The 15,919-nt window shown below is 35.9% G+C and overlaps 1 protein-coding gene across 1 annotated transcript in view; it reads left to right on the forward strand.

Moving 5' to 3' along the window:
• SLCO1A2 (solute carrier organic anion transporter family member 1A2) overlaps window positions 1-15,919 on the forward strand; it is a 35,324-nt gene that overhangs the window by 13,798 nt on the left and 5,607 nt on the right. Inside the window, exons 5-11 of the mRNA XM_007946787.2 lie at window positions 2,536-2,682; window positions 3,237-3,335; window positions 4,668-4,886; window positions 7,983-8,147; window positions 11,243-11,438; window positions 13,067-13,232; window positions 15,321-15,493. Coding sequence (XP_007944978.1) covers window positions 2,536-2,682; window positions 3,237-3,335; window positions 4,668-4,886; window positions 7,983-8,147; window positions 11,243-11,438; window positions 13,067-13,232; window positions 15,321-15,493 — 1,165 coding nt within the window. The remainder of the gene's footprint in view (window positions 1-2,535; window positions 2,683-3,236; window positions 3,336-4,667; window positions 4,887-7,982; window positions 8,148-11,242; window positions 11,439-13,066; window positions 13,233-15,320; window positions 15,494-15,919) is intronic.

The raw sequence follows: 15,919 nt of genomic DNA on the forward strand, positions 1-15,919 counted from the left end.
TTTATACTGTATTTATAGCAGTGGAAGTTACAATGCTCTGCTAGACTGAGAATTTCACTGCCATGATGGAATCAAGGAAACTGAAATAGTTTCAAGGAGACTGAGAATGGCTGTCTGAGAAGTTCTAGGCCAAAAGAACCACCTGAGAAAACAAAGGAGGACAGTGAAGTTAACAGCAGCCTTTATCCTCTGCATCAGCTGGCTTTTGATAAGACCCTGGTGCTTGTCTTTTCTGCACTCCATCAATCAAAACCTTCCCAGTTTGATACATAGATAGACATACAAACTGAAAAGATATGGGAAGGTGAATGGGACTACACTCACAAATATAGGTTTTACGAAGGATATTTTCACATATGTATTTGTATGTGCTCCAAATATATCCTTGCATATGATAGATCATGTTATTGTTGTTGTTGTTGTTATGTGCCATCAAGTCGGACCCAACTCATAGCGACCCCTCCTTGGGTTTCCGAGGCAGTATCACTACGGAAGTAGATTGTCCCATCTTCCTTCCGAGGAGTGGATGATAGAGCATATAGGGGGCAAAGTCATGGAAACTTCTTAGCCATAACCAAACACTGTGAGGAAATGAGTTACTGGGTCTGGAGACTCAAGACCATAGTCTCAGGGCACATCAAGTTCAATTGGCAGAACATAGTCCACAAAGACAATGTTCTGCATTCTACTTTGGTAGAGTGACTGGGGTCTTAAAAGCTTGCAAGCAGCCATCTAAGGTACAACTATTGGTCTCTTCCCATCTGGAGCAAAGAAGAATGAAGAAAATCAAAGATGCAAGGAGACCATTAGTCCAAAAGACTAGTGCAGCACATGAACCCAAGCTTCCATGACCAGGAGATCAGAAAAACTAGATGGTATCTGGCTGTCATTGCTGACCACTCTGGATCAGATCACAATAGGAGGTCCTAGATAGAATGGGAGAAAAATGTGGAACAAACTCAAAATCAAAAAAATGACCAGGCTTACTTATCAAATAGAGACTGGTAGAATCTCCCAGATGATGGCCCTTAGTCACCCTTCAAGCCTGGAACTGAACTCATCCTTGAGGTTCTGCTTTCAGCCAAATAATAGACAGGTCTATAAGGTGAACAATAATACCAGTGAGGCAGTACTCCCTAGAACAATCAACCATTCTAGATCAGAAGGGCAGCATTTGCCCAGGGATAAAGTTCAGAATGCAGGAAGGGATGGAAAAGAAGGGCAAATGGAAAGAAGAAACACAGGGAGGAAGCGGGAAGAGTGCTGTTATATTGTGGGGATTGCAACCAGTGCCACAAAACAAAATGTGTATGAATGGAAAATCAATTTGCTCTGTAAACTTTCACTCAAATCACAATAAAAAGTTAAAACAGACAAAACAAAACAAAACAAAAACAAAACAAAACAAAAAACTTCCCCAGTTTGGTGTATGATCCAGAAAGTGTATTGATCCTTTATTTGATATTTTCAGTTTTGCCCCTAAAGTTGGCCTAGAATTTGCTTGTGATGCCTAGACACAAATCACTGTATCCACCATAAAAAAATAAAATAAAAATAATAGTAAAAAAACCCCACAGAAGTGGGGACTATGGTTTTTTGGTCTGGGGATGACTGAGAGCTAGACCTCTTAGAGCCAGCTTTACTCAAGACCCTCACATCTATAGGTGGCACCCAACCAGTTTATAAGAGATGAAAGTAGATTGTTACTCATTTCCCTAAAAAACATAACCTCAAAGAGCTTCCTCTGGGTTTAGCAGCTGTTCTGTCTTAGTACAGAAATAGCAAAGAGGTAGATATAAATCTTCAGAGATCTGCCCTTCCTTTCCTGTTTAATTCCTTTTAACCTTGTTTACTTTATTCTACTAAGAAGCTGCTGCTCCAAGGAGTGGGACTGATTTATTTAGTAAGAGTTACTTGGTTGTTACAGTATACACTAAGCTCTATAGAGGAAATGTGAATTATTACCCAGTTAAACATCGCAGTGTCTGTAAAATTATTATAGAGAGACTATAAACTTACAGTGAGACTCTTGTTTAAATCTTATGAATATAGTGGTAATTCTAGAATGGATATTTTTGTTTGTTTTTTTTGTTTGTATTTCCTCTCCTCTCATTACCAGGAAAGGGAGCACTCATAACAGCCAACTGAGCCCAGTGGTTACTAGTAAAGTGGCTCTCTCGTGGGTGAGAAGCCCAAATTTGTAGAGTTCACTGAATTTTGTGATGTAAATATGCCCATTAAGCTACCAACAGTTTATCACTAAACACTGAATTGGGAAGAGATGTATATATGCGTTTCTCCTGGCCTAGTAGGAGATGGCTCCCACACAATTTATACTTGCACAAACCTAAGTATTCTGTCAGCAAATGCTATAGGGGTAGTCCAATGATTCATTCCTGCAAAGGAACATAAATAATTTACAAGGTGCCATGGTCACATCAGAATGATGAAATATTTACAAAAAACCTTAGAATTAAGTATCATTAATCCTTTTACATGAAACAATAATGTAATGTCTTCTTTTTTTTAATGCAGCATGTGTGAAGGAAGTTAAGTCATTAATGTGGGTTTATGTACTAGTAGGAAATATTATACGTGGCATTGGTGAAACTCCCATTATGCCTTTGGGTATTTCCTATATAGAAGATTTTGCGAAATCTGAAAACTCTCCTTTATACATAGGTAAGTTTAAAAATCAAATTTCTGATCAAATTTACATTTTCCTCCTTACACTCTCCAGGAGAGTCAATGCATAAGGAAATCATGATAAAAGCTAAGAGAAATATCAATAATAGGTAGTAGCAGAGGGAGTTTCAAGTTACAGATTTGGGAACAGAACTTTTCTGAGGAATTTTTCACAAGAAATTCATCACTAAATGGTATTGCTTAAAAATTCCAATAAAAACATGATTATGCAATGCACAAAAAGACTTCTATATCACGAATTTTCTAATAGCATGATCCCAGCCTATACCAAATCTCTACCTGAGACCCAGCATAACAGACAGTTTAACAACTTAGAGAAAGTGGCTATGAAATAAGAAAGTTTTTTTTCAGCATTTAGAGAAACAAGTATTACTTCATATGTACATCAAACTTAATTTTAGCATAAATTGAATATCTAAGACAAAACTACTTAAAACAAAAGTAATTTTGTGTTCAGACTCCTCATGGAACCAGAACTCTTGAGTGGGTATGTAACTATACAATAAATTTATATTTTCCTTTATTTTTAGGGTTAATAGAAACAGGAGCTATTATTGGTCCTTTGATTGGACTTTTGTTAGCATCATTCTGTGCAAATGTTTATGTTGACACTGGATCTGTGAACACAGGTAATTCAATAAAATCAATTTATAAAATGTCTAGAGTACACAGCGCACTTTCAGGTAAGTGATCATAGCTAATCATTGCCTTAGATGACATTCAGATAGATCTTTCCACTTCATGGATAAGAAAACTGAAATTGAGGAGTTTAAGTAACTTTTCAAATGTTTCAAACTAGTGAGCAGAAGAACAAAGTAAAATACTGATCTCCTGACTCAAAATTGAGTGTATTTTCTGATACCATAATCTTGGTTTGGAAAGATTTAGCACATTGATTTAATCAATTGATTTAATCAAGCAATCATTTGTTGGTGGTTAAATAGAACTCTTATTTATTTAATGTCTAGTTTTTTTTTTTTTTTTTTTTTTAAATAAATTTCTTACATAATAGGACAAATAGACTAATTAATTGCTAGACTTGGGTGCTTTGTCACATTATAAAATAAGTTTCCTGAATACTGAAATTATATATAAATTTGATACTTGGATATGGTGATTGTTGTTAGATGCCTTCAAGTTGGTTCTGACCCATAATGACTCTCTGTACAACAGAATGAAGCACTACTCAGTTCGGTGCCATCCTCACAATCATTGCTACGCTAGAGCACATTGTTGCAGCCACTGTGTCAATCCATCTAGTTGAAGGCCTTCCTCTGTTTCACTAACCCTCTACATTATTAAGCATGATATCCTTCTCTTGGGACTGGTCCCTCCTGACAACATGACCATGATACAAGAGGCAAAGTCTTGCCATCCTTGCTTCTAAGGAGCTTTCTGGCTGTACTTCAACCAGGACAAATTTGGGTGTTCTTCTGACAGTCCATGGTATATTCAAGATTCTTTTTCAACACTATAATTCAAAGGCATCAATTCTTTTTCATTTTTCCTTATTCATTGTTCAGTTTTTGCATGCATATGAGATGGGCAATCTACTTCCATAGTGATACTGCCTCAGAAACCCAAGGAAGGATCGCTATGAGTCAGGTCCGATTCGACGGCACATAACAACAACAACATGAGGTCATTAAAAATACCATGGCTAAGGTCAGCTGCACCTTAGTCCTCAAAGTGAAATCTTTGCTTTTTAACAATGTAAAGAAGTCTTTTGTGGCAGATTTCCCCAGCACACTGTGTCCTTTGATTTCTTGACTGTTGCTTCAATGGGCATTGATTGTGGATCCAAGTAAAATGAAATCCTTGGCAACTTCAACCTTTTCTGTTTATCGTGTTCTTGTTTATGATATTTGGATAGAACCTGAGAATTCTACTTTTAATAATTTTCTTTAATTTGTACAGGAAATAATGACGTAAAGAATAAAAATGTGTCTATTTCTTTACAGATGATCTGACAATAACTCCCACTGACACTCGTTGGGTTGGTGCATGGTGGTTTGGCTTTTTGATTTGTGCAGGAGTGAATGTGCTCACTGCCATTCCTTTTTTCTTTTTGCCCAAAACGCTTCCAAAGGAAGGACTAAAGGATAATGTTGATAAAATTGACAAGGAGGAGAAACATAAAGATCAAGAGGTCAAGCAGGAAAAGGATGGAATCACTAAAGGCAAATATACAAATTTTAAATACTATATAATTTCCCTTGCATTTTACATGAATGTATTTCTATTTTAGGCTAATATTATAATATGTAATGGTATGTGATCACAGTTTGACATTAACAATGTCATAAATGGACTGTAGTTTTTAACTAATCTAATTGCTCCTGTACTACTACTTGGAAATAAATGATATAATTTGGAAGTTGAAGAATCTTAGCTCAACCTTTCTATAATTTTTTATGTCAGTTGAGGCACTCAATAAATATTTATTTTATTTGTACCTATATGCACTAAAAATTACATTTTATAGAAAATATAGTCTTAATTAGAAAAAATTAGAAAGTTAAATTAAGAACAACAACAAGAAAAAAATATATACTAATCTCAAGAGATAGGATAGTTCTGTAATCAAAATTTTAGTTTAACTGGGAGCTTTCTGGAATTTAACATAGAAAAAGAAAGTGTGATAGGCCACATAATTATCTATATTTGCTAGTGGGAAGAATAGTAATTCTTAAAGAGAAAACTGTCCCCCAACTAACAGATTGTAAAAGAAAGAAACGATCATAGGAGATATGGTGCAGGAAATAATTGAACTATGGGGTGGTTTTATAGTAAGTTCAGGGACACATTTCATTTAACAGTTTTTTTTTTTTTAATTTTATTTGTCTAAATCCTCAATAAAAACTCAAAGCATACAGAATAAAAGGTGTTTCTATGGAAAGCAAAGCTAAAGTGGCCCAAGTAGTTAGTATTCCAAAATACTGATTCTCAGATATGGCAGTATATTGGAATCATGGGAGTATTTTTGCAAATACTGATGCTGGAAGATTCTATGCTAATCCCAGGAAGTTCTGATATAATTAGTTTGGTATGTTACCTAGGCATTAGATTTTATTTTAAGAGTGTTTTTAAAGTGGTGAGATGGAGCTCAGTTTTCTTATCTGTAAAATGGGATAATAGTAGTACTTATAGGGTTGTGTAAAGATGAAAAGGGATTCTGCCACATAGTAGCCTTATTACTCCTGCTATTATTAGTATTGTTTTTCTTGTTATTGCTATTCTTGCTGTCACCCATAAATTATATTACTGACTTCTACAGAATTCTTATTAACTATGAAACATCCAATTAAATTTCAATTGAACATAATTTAATCCTGTTTAGATCCTAGGAAACAATTCAGGATTTTGTGAATTCTGACATTATATTAACAATTCTTCTTAAAGAGTTGATATAGTTTGTTAGAGGATTGTAACATATATAATATTATTTTGGTAAGAACAATTCAATTGCGAACTAGGAAAGAGCTTAATTTAGTGCAATGTGTTTAGAAAAGAAATTTGACCTACTGAGACTCATTCAATAGGACAAAAATGTCAACAAACATAGTTGTTTTTAAAAGATCTAAGGGACTTTGATCACACCTCTCTCTCTTGTCATGTCCCTTATCCATAAATATGAATTCTGCTATTACAATTCATTTCTATGCACTATGCTGTGATTTCTTTCTCTAATTTTTTAACTTATTGATATTTTGTTACCGAAAGGATTTTAGGCAAGGAAAATAGGACCAGGAAAATATAACATAAGGAAGTCAAGACAGAGAGCACGACAACAGGAAAAGTGAAAAGAAACAGGAAGTAAGATTTTGACCCCAAACGGTGGCAGTGTGGCTTTACACACTTGAGATCTGCCACAGATTTGGCTTTGAGCTTGCTTTCAGTCCACACTCTGAACCTAAGTTATAGGTTAAAACACTCAAATTGTCGTTATGTACCCATTGAATCCATATGTCTGAGGGTGGGACCTTGCTGTTGCTATTTTTAAAAACATTCCCAGGTGATTTGAATGTACATCCAGTTGAGAGCTGTTAGCAGATACAAGGAAATTGTTCTGAAGAAGCAGAAATATTTCTGGTACCTGAGAAATGTTGATTCTAACATATTTTAAATGTTCAAAAATTCTTAATATCAATATTTGAGAGTAAATTTACTTATCAAATAGATTCCTTCCTAATTTTCTAGAATGGGGCAACATGGAAATATGTTCTCATTCTAGATCAGCTCTAAAGAAGACAGGATGGTAATAGAAGGGAAAAGAGAAAGATAAAAAGAATATGGTGTGGCCAATATTTTGGCCTTTTTTTAATGTTGGCTTGAGACAAAACAGTAACTTAGTGAAGATAAAATGACTATGTTCTGATTCCTACTTAGTCAACTGAATCACTGACTTATCGAAACTACCAAAACAGCTTTATAACTTTAGCTTTCAAGGAGTAAAAATAATTAATGAATATGTGTATATTATAAAATTGGAAAACATATATATATATATATATATATATATATATATATATACACACACACATGCATATATATACATATACATATATACACATACACACACACATATATATATACACACACACATAAACACACACACACACATATGAAGGAACTCTGGTGGCATAGTCCCTAAGGCATTTGACTAACCAGAAAGTTGGAGGTTCAAACCCACCAGCCATCCTTGGAAGGCAGACTGGGCAATCTACTTCTGTAAAGATTTACCTCCACTGCTTGGGAAACCTAATGGAGGTTGCTGTGAGTTGCAATTGACTTGATTGCAGTGAGTTTGTTTTTTTTGGTTTTATATATACATGTACATATACATGCATATACATACATATACATATATATACATACATATACACATATCAAAACCAAATTCACTGGCATCAAGCTGATTCCAACTCATAGCAAACCCCACTGGGTTTCAGAGGTGGAAAATCTTTATGCAAGTAGATTGCCCAGTCTTCCTTCTGCAGAGTGGCTGGTGGGTTTGAACCACTAGCCTTCTAGGTAGCAAGCAGTCAAGTGCCTTAGGCACTATGCTATCAGCACTCCATATATATATATATATATATATATATATATATATATATATATATATATGCACATACACACACACACATATGTAGTACACACACACACACACATATATTTTTTTTTGCAGGGGGAAGGGAAGATTGATGTTTCAGTAACAGTCAACCACAAAATACAAAGCCAAGTTTGTTTACACTGTGGTTTTTCTTTCATTTCAGATTTTTTACCATTTATGAAAAGTCTTTTATTCAACCCAGTGTACATGCTTTTCATACTCATAAGTGTGCTACAATTCAATGCATTTATTAATATGATCTCCTTTATGCCTAAATATATAGAACAACAATATGGAAAATCATCTTCAGATGCTATTTTTCTAATTGGTAAGTGTATTATTAGCCTGATTTTCTTCCATGATGTAGTGGGAGCTCTGGTGGTGTAGTGCCTAGGACATGTGACTGCTATACTAGAAGCCGGGTTGTTCAAATCCACCAGCCATTCCTCAGAAGGAAGACTGAGCAATCTACTTCTGCAGAGATACCGCCTTGGAAACCCAAGGAGGGGTTGCTATGAGTCAGAATCGACTTGACAGCAGTGAATTTGCTTTGGTTTGTGTAGTGAATAGCGTGGTGATAGGTCTAGGAACCTCTTAAACTGAAGTCTCTTAGTGTATTTCTGGCTCAGGTATATTTTCCCTATGGGAAAGGGAAGAGATCAGGAATATCCTTTTCGGTCAGAATACAAAATCATATTTGTAAAGATTTTGGAGAATGCAAAAATTAGGTAAAAATTTTAGAGATGCATTCTGTTTGTTTAAATAAGTAAAGAGGAGTTAAAGCAATAGGATTTCACATTTCACTCTCAGATTTGATTATTTCTGCTCTAATCCATTGATTCTTGTTTTCCTCCTAATTTAGTTCCCTTATCCACCTGGTGATTTTTAAGTGGCTGTGCAGCCACATAATTCTGATTTTCCTGTGACCACACTAACTCCAATCCAGTAGTTCTACCCATCTTTCCCCCCCCCCCCGGGGTATTTCTTTTTGACTATTTACAAATTCTGTATACGAATAACCTATGTTGTTGTTGTTGTTGTTGTTTGCCATCAAGTCAGCCCCGACTCATAGCGACCCCTCCTTGGGTTTCCGAGGCAGTATCACTACGGAAGTTGGATTGCCCAACCTTCCTTCCAAGGAGTGGCTGGTGGGTTTGAACCGCCAACCTTCTGGTGAGCAGTCAAGTGCCTTAGGCACTATGCTACCAGAGCTCCTAAATAGCCTATAGTACTTGTTAAAGGTCCATATTCCTGGGACCTAACTCATATATGCTAAATCATTCTCTGGTGTGGAGCTCTGGAATGGATTTTTAACAAGCTCTCCTAAGAATTTAATCCAGTGACCAAACCATGCCACTGAAAAAATGCAACCCTGGGTTGTCTTTTCCTTTTTCCTCCTTTTCTTGAGTGACCAGAAAGGAGAATACACTAGTCAGCAGCAGCAAGACATGTAATGTGAATATACTTGGCAACCAAAAGCTCGACAAAGTGAACCTTCATAGTATCCTAGAAGGCCCTGGGTGGTGAAAACTTGGCTGCTCAAAGGTTGGAGGTTTGAGTCCATCCAGAAGTGTCCAGGAAGAAAAGCCTGGTGTTCTACTTCCAGAAGAATCAGCCATTGAAAATCCCATGGAGCACCGTTCTACTGTGACACACATGGGGTCACAATGAGTTGGAATCAACTCAACAGCAACTAGTGTTGGTACCTTGGGCTGAGTCAGATTATTAACAACCATAGTAGGAATAAACAAATGTGAAACCCCATAAATGCGAAAAATTCCACCTCCATAGAATGGTAAACAATCCAGGCAGTCTACAGGTTATGAATGAGATCTATTCCTAAGTGTAGTTTTAAGTCAAATATTTGTAGGTAAGTCTGAACAAGTGCATATGGTTCTTATTTAGCCTTACTCTGCAAGAAAAGGCTCCGAATGTTTCCAACAATTTAAAAGCTACATGTGCAGCATGGGAAGGTGATTGTGATGCAGAATTTGTTTCGAATGGGGGGTTGGTTCAATTGTTTCAAAGTGAGGATGAATTTATAAGTAAGAGTTGTCTGTAAGTCAGACATTTGTAACCTGGGGACTACCTGTAAATTATTGATTTGTGTTGACTTTTCTCTCCTGCCTGGACCCTAAGAAAAGAGATATTGACTATGATCCTGGCAAAAGCATTCAACTGTATGGATCGTAACAGATTATGGATAACATTGAGAAGAATGGGAATTCCAGAACACTTAATTGTGCTCATGAGGAACCTGTACATAGACCGGAGGCTGTCATTAGAACAGATCCAGGGAGCACTGCATGGTTTAAAATCAGAAAGGGAGTGTGTCAGGGATGTATCCTTTCACCATACTTATTCAATCTGTATGGTGAGCAAATAATCCAAGGAGCTGGACTACATGAAGAAGAACACTGCATCACGATTAGAAAAGACTCATTAACAACCTGCAATATGCAGATGACACAACCTTGCTTGCTTGCTGGAAGTGAAGATGACTTGAAGCACTTACTGATGAAGATTAAAGACTACAGTCTGTAGCATGGATTACACCTCAACATGAAGAAAGCCAACATCCTCATAACTGGACTGACCAATAAGCAGCATCACAATAAATGGAGGAAAAAACTTAAGTTGTCAAAGATTTCATATTACTTGGTTCCACAGTCAACACCAATGGAAGAAGCAGTCAGGAAATCAGATGACATATTGCATTGGGCAAATCTGTTGTAAAAGCCTTCTTTAAAGTGCTGAAGAGCAAAGATATCTCTTTGAAGACTAACGTGCACCTAACCCAACCCGTGGTACTTTCAATCACTTGATATGCATATGAAAGCTGGACAATAAATAAGGAAGATGAAAGAAGAGTTGATACTTTTGAGTTGTGTTCGCTAAGAATACCAAAAGTACCATGGACTTCCAGAAGAATAAATAAATTTGTCCTGGAAGAAGTGCAGCCAGAATGCTCCTTGGCAGCGAGAATTGCCAGACTTCGTCTGACCTACCTTGGTCATATTGTCAGAAGGGACCATTCTCTTGAGAAGGATATCATGCTTGGTAAAGTGGAGGCTCAGCAAAAAAGGAGAAAGCCCTCAAAGACATGGATTGACATAATGGCTGCAATGATAGGCTCAGGCATAGCAGGGATTGTGAGGCTGTCACAGGACTGGGCAGTGTTGTACATAGGGTCACTATGAGTCGGAGCCGACCAACTGTACCTAACTGTACCACCTTGACTTTATGGGTATGTACATACAAAGAGCTGTAACATGTAATCAATAGGAATGCAATTAAACCATCCTTCTTCACTGTGAATTGGACCTATATAATTTATTATGTAAGTCATATTAGATAAAAATGATAGAATATTTGTTCCCTTGCTAATTCACTTTGAAAATAATATTTTACTTGCATTTACAGGTATTTATAACTTACCTCCAATATGCATTGGATATATTGTTGGTGGTTTAATTATGAAGAAGTTCAAGATTACTGTCAAACAAGCTGCCCACATAGGATGTTGGTTATCTTTACTTGAATATCTTCTCTATTTTTTGTGTTTTGTCACAACCTGTGATAATTCTTCAGTTGCTGGCCTAACCACATCTTATGAAGGGTATGTTGTTTTCTAATTAAAGCCACACCTTTTCAATAGTTAGTAGCATATATATATGAATTCATTTATTTTATATGTCATTTGTATAGTTATATCAAAGGCATTGAATTAATTTAGATCTTTCATTTTGAGGATTATTTAGGTTCTAGAAAGGCTTGCACAGTGATGCTAACTTTCTAAGTTCATTTGAAGGCCATATTTATGTAGTCATGTAATAAGTTAAAATTAAATGAAGGCACCCTAAAATGTTCTCTCCCTAAAATTACCAAAGAATATAAGATTGGAATAATTTTAAATACAAAAAGCATAAATTAATCTCATATTCATTGTCTGATTTGAGTCTTGTCATCTCTCTTAAAGATAGCTATTATTATTTCTATTTTATAGGTAAAGAAATTAAGATTCAGAGAGATTAAATGACAAAGGGAGTTCATGGCAAACCTCTTTACCCACATCTATATAGAAACTGAGAATATAAAAATGAAGATGATTTTAAAGATTGTCTAGTTCAATCATCTCCAATTATCCTGATTTCCAGAGAGACGACGTAACTTGAATAAAACCAAACTGCTCTAGTCATAGGCTTCATTTGATAATGGGAATGACATTTTAATCAAAGGACCATTATGAAGTAGACAATAAAAATAAATAATAATAAAAACTACTTTTGATAACTTTTCTGATTAATCCTCATAACAACTTTAAGGCACTAATTTTATTACTATCATTTTATGGATGAGAAAATGGTGTCAAAGAAGTTAATCACTTCACCAAAATCCCAGAGCTCACAAGAAGTAGAACATGAATAAAAGACACCTTGGTCTGACCTAGAAGTGACAATTATTTGGCTCTGCTTTGTTGTTTTTGTATATCTTCTTCTTTGTTTTAGTCTTTTGAGTATCCTCAATTTCTAGTGCTGGAGGATAGTTGATAGCTGAGCAATATCCCTCTAGCTTGTGGTATTTCAATAGTCAAGCCTTAGGGTAAATGTGATCTCATCAACAAAGAGGCCATACAATTTCAGAGTAAAAATTATAGCTAAAACCATACTGTATCTTCAAAACTCTGTTTGAAAGAAAGTGTTTAATGGACTTCAAAGACATACATTTGACGTGAAATGGGCCTAGCACTATCTTGCACAAATCTGTCCCTCATACTCTCTGATCTAATGTTGTTGTTGTTGTTATGTGCCCTCGAGTCAAACCCGACTCATAGCGACCCCTCCTTGGGCTTCCGAGGCAGTATCACTACGGAAGTAGGATTGCCCAACCTTCCTTCCGAGGAGTGGCTGGTGGGTTTGAACCGCCAGCCGTCTGGTTAGCAGGCAAATGTCTTAGCCACTATGCTCTGATCTAATACTAAATAGTAATTCCTACTTCTTGCTTCTCTCTAAATATAATCACAGGACTCCATTTTAGGCTATGAAAGTCCTAAGAAAAAGTAGTAAATATTTAAGGTAGTGGAAGTTAAAGTTTAGAAATCTGTGATCGGTGTTAGAAATATTTTATCAGATTTCTCTTTCTATGTTGTGGGAGGAGAGGAAATTAATTGGGGATTGAGATAAAAGGAAGAAAAGAAAATGGTTTAATAATTGTTCAATATCCATGACATCATTTTAATTATTTCAGAATGCAACATGATTTATATGTGGGAAATACTCTCTTTGCTGATTGTAACATGAACTGTAACTGCCCAATTAAAATTTGGGACCCTGTTTGTGGAGACAATGGTTTGTCGTACATGTCAGCTTGTCTTGCTGGTTGTGAGAAGTCCACTGGATCAGGAATTAATATGGTAATAGCCTATAGTCTTTTTTAACAGAGCTTTTATGTTGTATATTTGATTGATACCTTTCAGATACGAACTGAGCCTGCATTGAATAAAGTAAATTTAATTTTTAAAAATTAAATTATCTTTTTTTTGTAGGAAAAAAATCAGTTATTTTCTAGATACTCACTTGATTTGCCTTTTATTTCCTAGATTTCATTTAAAACCTTCATAGTTCTGAGTCCTAATATGTAATTTCAAAGCATTTTAGATTATTCAGAAAATTTAGGTTAAGTATACTCTCATCTGAAATATTTTGGTCATTGAGAGAAAGTTGGAAGTTTTGATCGCCATCTTTTTAATTTTGTTGAACATTATGTGAAAGTTTACATAGCGAATTAATTTTCCCAATCAGTAGTTCCTGCACAGATGAACATGACACCGATCGCAATCCCTGCAATGTATCAGCACTATCCCTACTTCCTCCCTGAGTTTCCCATTTCCATTTGTAGAGTTTTCCTGTCTCTGTTTCTAATGTTTGGTTTTGGGCAAATATTGTCCTATTTTTGTGTAGTTGATTGTTTTGAGAAGTACATTCTTCACGTTGCCTATTATTTGGCTGGAAAGTGGACACTGAGAGTGTTTCATTTTTAAGTTAGAAGGTTTTTCAGGGCAACAGTCTTAAGGGGTTCTTTTAGTCTCTTTCAAGCCATTAAGTCTAGTTGTTGTTATTATTATTATTTGTCTTTGAATTTTGTTCTACTTTTTTTTTTTTTTTTTAACCCATTCTAACTAGGACCTTTGGGAACTCTGGTATCATAGTGCCTAAGGCACTTGACTGCTAACCAGAAGGCTGGTGGTTCAAACCCACCAGCCATCCTCAGAAGGAAGCTTGGGCAATTTACTTCTATAGTGATACTGCCTAGGAAACCCAAGGAGGGGTTGCTATGAGTTGGATCTGACTCGATGGCACATAACAACAACAACAACAACAACAACCAAGACCTTCTATTATGGTCTTGGTCAAAGTGGTTGGTAGTAGGAGCCAGGCACCATCTAGTTCTGTGACCTTTTTTATTTTTGTTCTTTCTTTCTGTGCATATGTATGCACGTACTTTCTGTGTTTTTCACATTCTAATACATTTTATGAAAATAAAATTAGGCGTGTTTTCTTACCTCACAAATGTCACAATTCTTAAAATGTTGGTTGGTGTTCAGAATAAAATGTAAACTTTGATATTTATCAAGAGCTAGAAACATTCCACAATTCAAAAAGGTTGAATTTACTGTGTTCTAAAAGAACTAACAGATCTGTCCTGGAGGAAGTGCAGCCAGAATGCTCCTTGGAAGCAAGAATGGCCAGACTTCGTCTCACCTATTTTGGTCATGTTGTCAGAAGGGACCATTCCCTGGAGAAGGATGTCATGCTTGGTAGGGTGGAGGGTCCATGAAAGAGGGGGAGGCCTTCAACGAGATGGATTGACACGGTGGCTGCGATGATGGGCTCAAGTATAGCAGGGATTGTGGGGCTGGCGCGGGCTTAGGCAGTGTTTCGTTCTGCTGTGCATGGGGTCGCTATGAGTTGGAAACGACTTGACGGCACTTAACAGCAACAAAAGTAAACTATTTTTTGAAGCAAATAATAATTTGCTTCAAATATTAACATTTTAATGTTCTGTTGAGTGCTCTGAAGCACATTTTGTTTGCTGTGTTTATGGTTATGGCAAAATTGTTATTGTTGTTAGGTGCCATTGAGTTGGTTCTGACTCATAGTGACCTTATATACAATAGAACAAACAAACAAAACATTACCTGGTCCTATGCTGTCTCACAATGTGCAGGATAACATTTTTTTTTTTGGCATACCTTTAGGAAAGCTGAGTTATTATTGCAAATTTACTACAAATGTTTAGAAACAAACAATGTATATATTTTTCTGAAGCTATTCTTCAATATAATATTTTATGCTATAATCCAGAGAGACACCATAAAGGAGATGGGATAAAGGGTAGAAGCAGTCTCCATCTCAGTCCAACTGGCTATGTAGCAAATATTTGAAATTTACGTTCAAGAGTTTTTCTTCCTTAACTGTAATTATGCATTATTTTTTGACAGGTGTTCCAAAATTGTAGCTGCATTCAAACATCACTAAATTCATCTGCAGTTCTTGGGCTGTGTGACAAAGGACATGGCTGTGCCATGATGCTTCAGTACTTTTTAATATTGTCAGCTCTCGGCAGTTTTATTTATTCTTTAGCTGCCATACCTGGATATATGGTTCTCTTGAGGTACAAGATTTATTTTCATTGTTTTGTTAGATAACTTTCTGGTCATTTATTAAGGTTAGTTTTTCTAAGAAAGCCACTTGGAGCCTATGATGTCTAAGAATCTCTGGTGGTATAGTGCCTAAGGCACTACAGAGGTCCTGTTGACTTAGCTATTCATTCATCTTTATATCTCCATGAGAGTTGTAATTGGGTTTGTATGAAATCTACAGATTCATTTGAAAAAATCTGACATATTTAAATGAAATATATTCTGATTAACATTATTGCTGTTGTTTTAAGAAAGTTATGTGTCAGGTAGATAGTGCCCAGAACAGCTGTGTCTCACTTTAAGAGATTGTAGTATTGTTGTCATCCAACAAAATTCTTTGAAAAAATATTGTACAAAGAAAATGCCAATAAAATGATGTTTTTACTAAAAATATAGTG

The sequence above is a fragment of the Orycteropus afer genome, unplaced genomic scaffold, assembly GCF_000298275.1.
Source record: "Orycteropus afer afer isolate SDZICR_OR568_19922 unplaced genomic scaffold, OryAfe1.0 scaffold00171, whole genome shotgun sequence".
NCBI lineage: Eukaryota > Metazoa > Chordata > Mammalia > Tubulidentata > Orycteropodidae > Orycteropus > Orycteropus afer.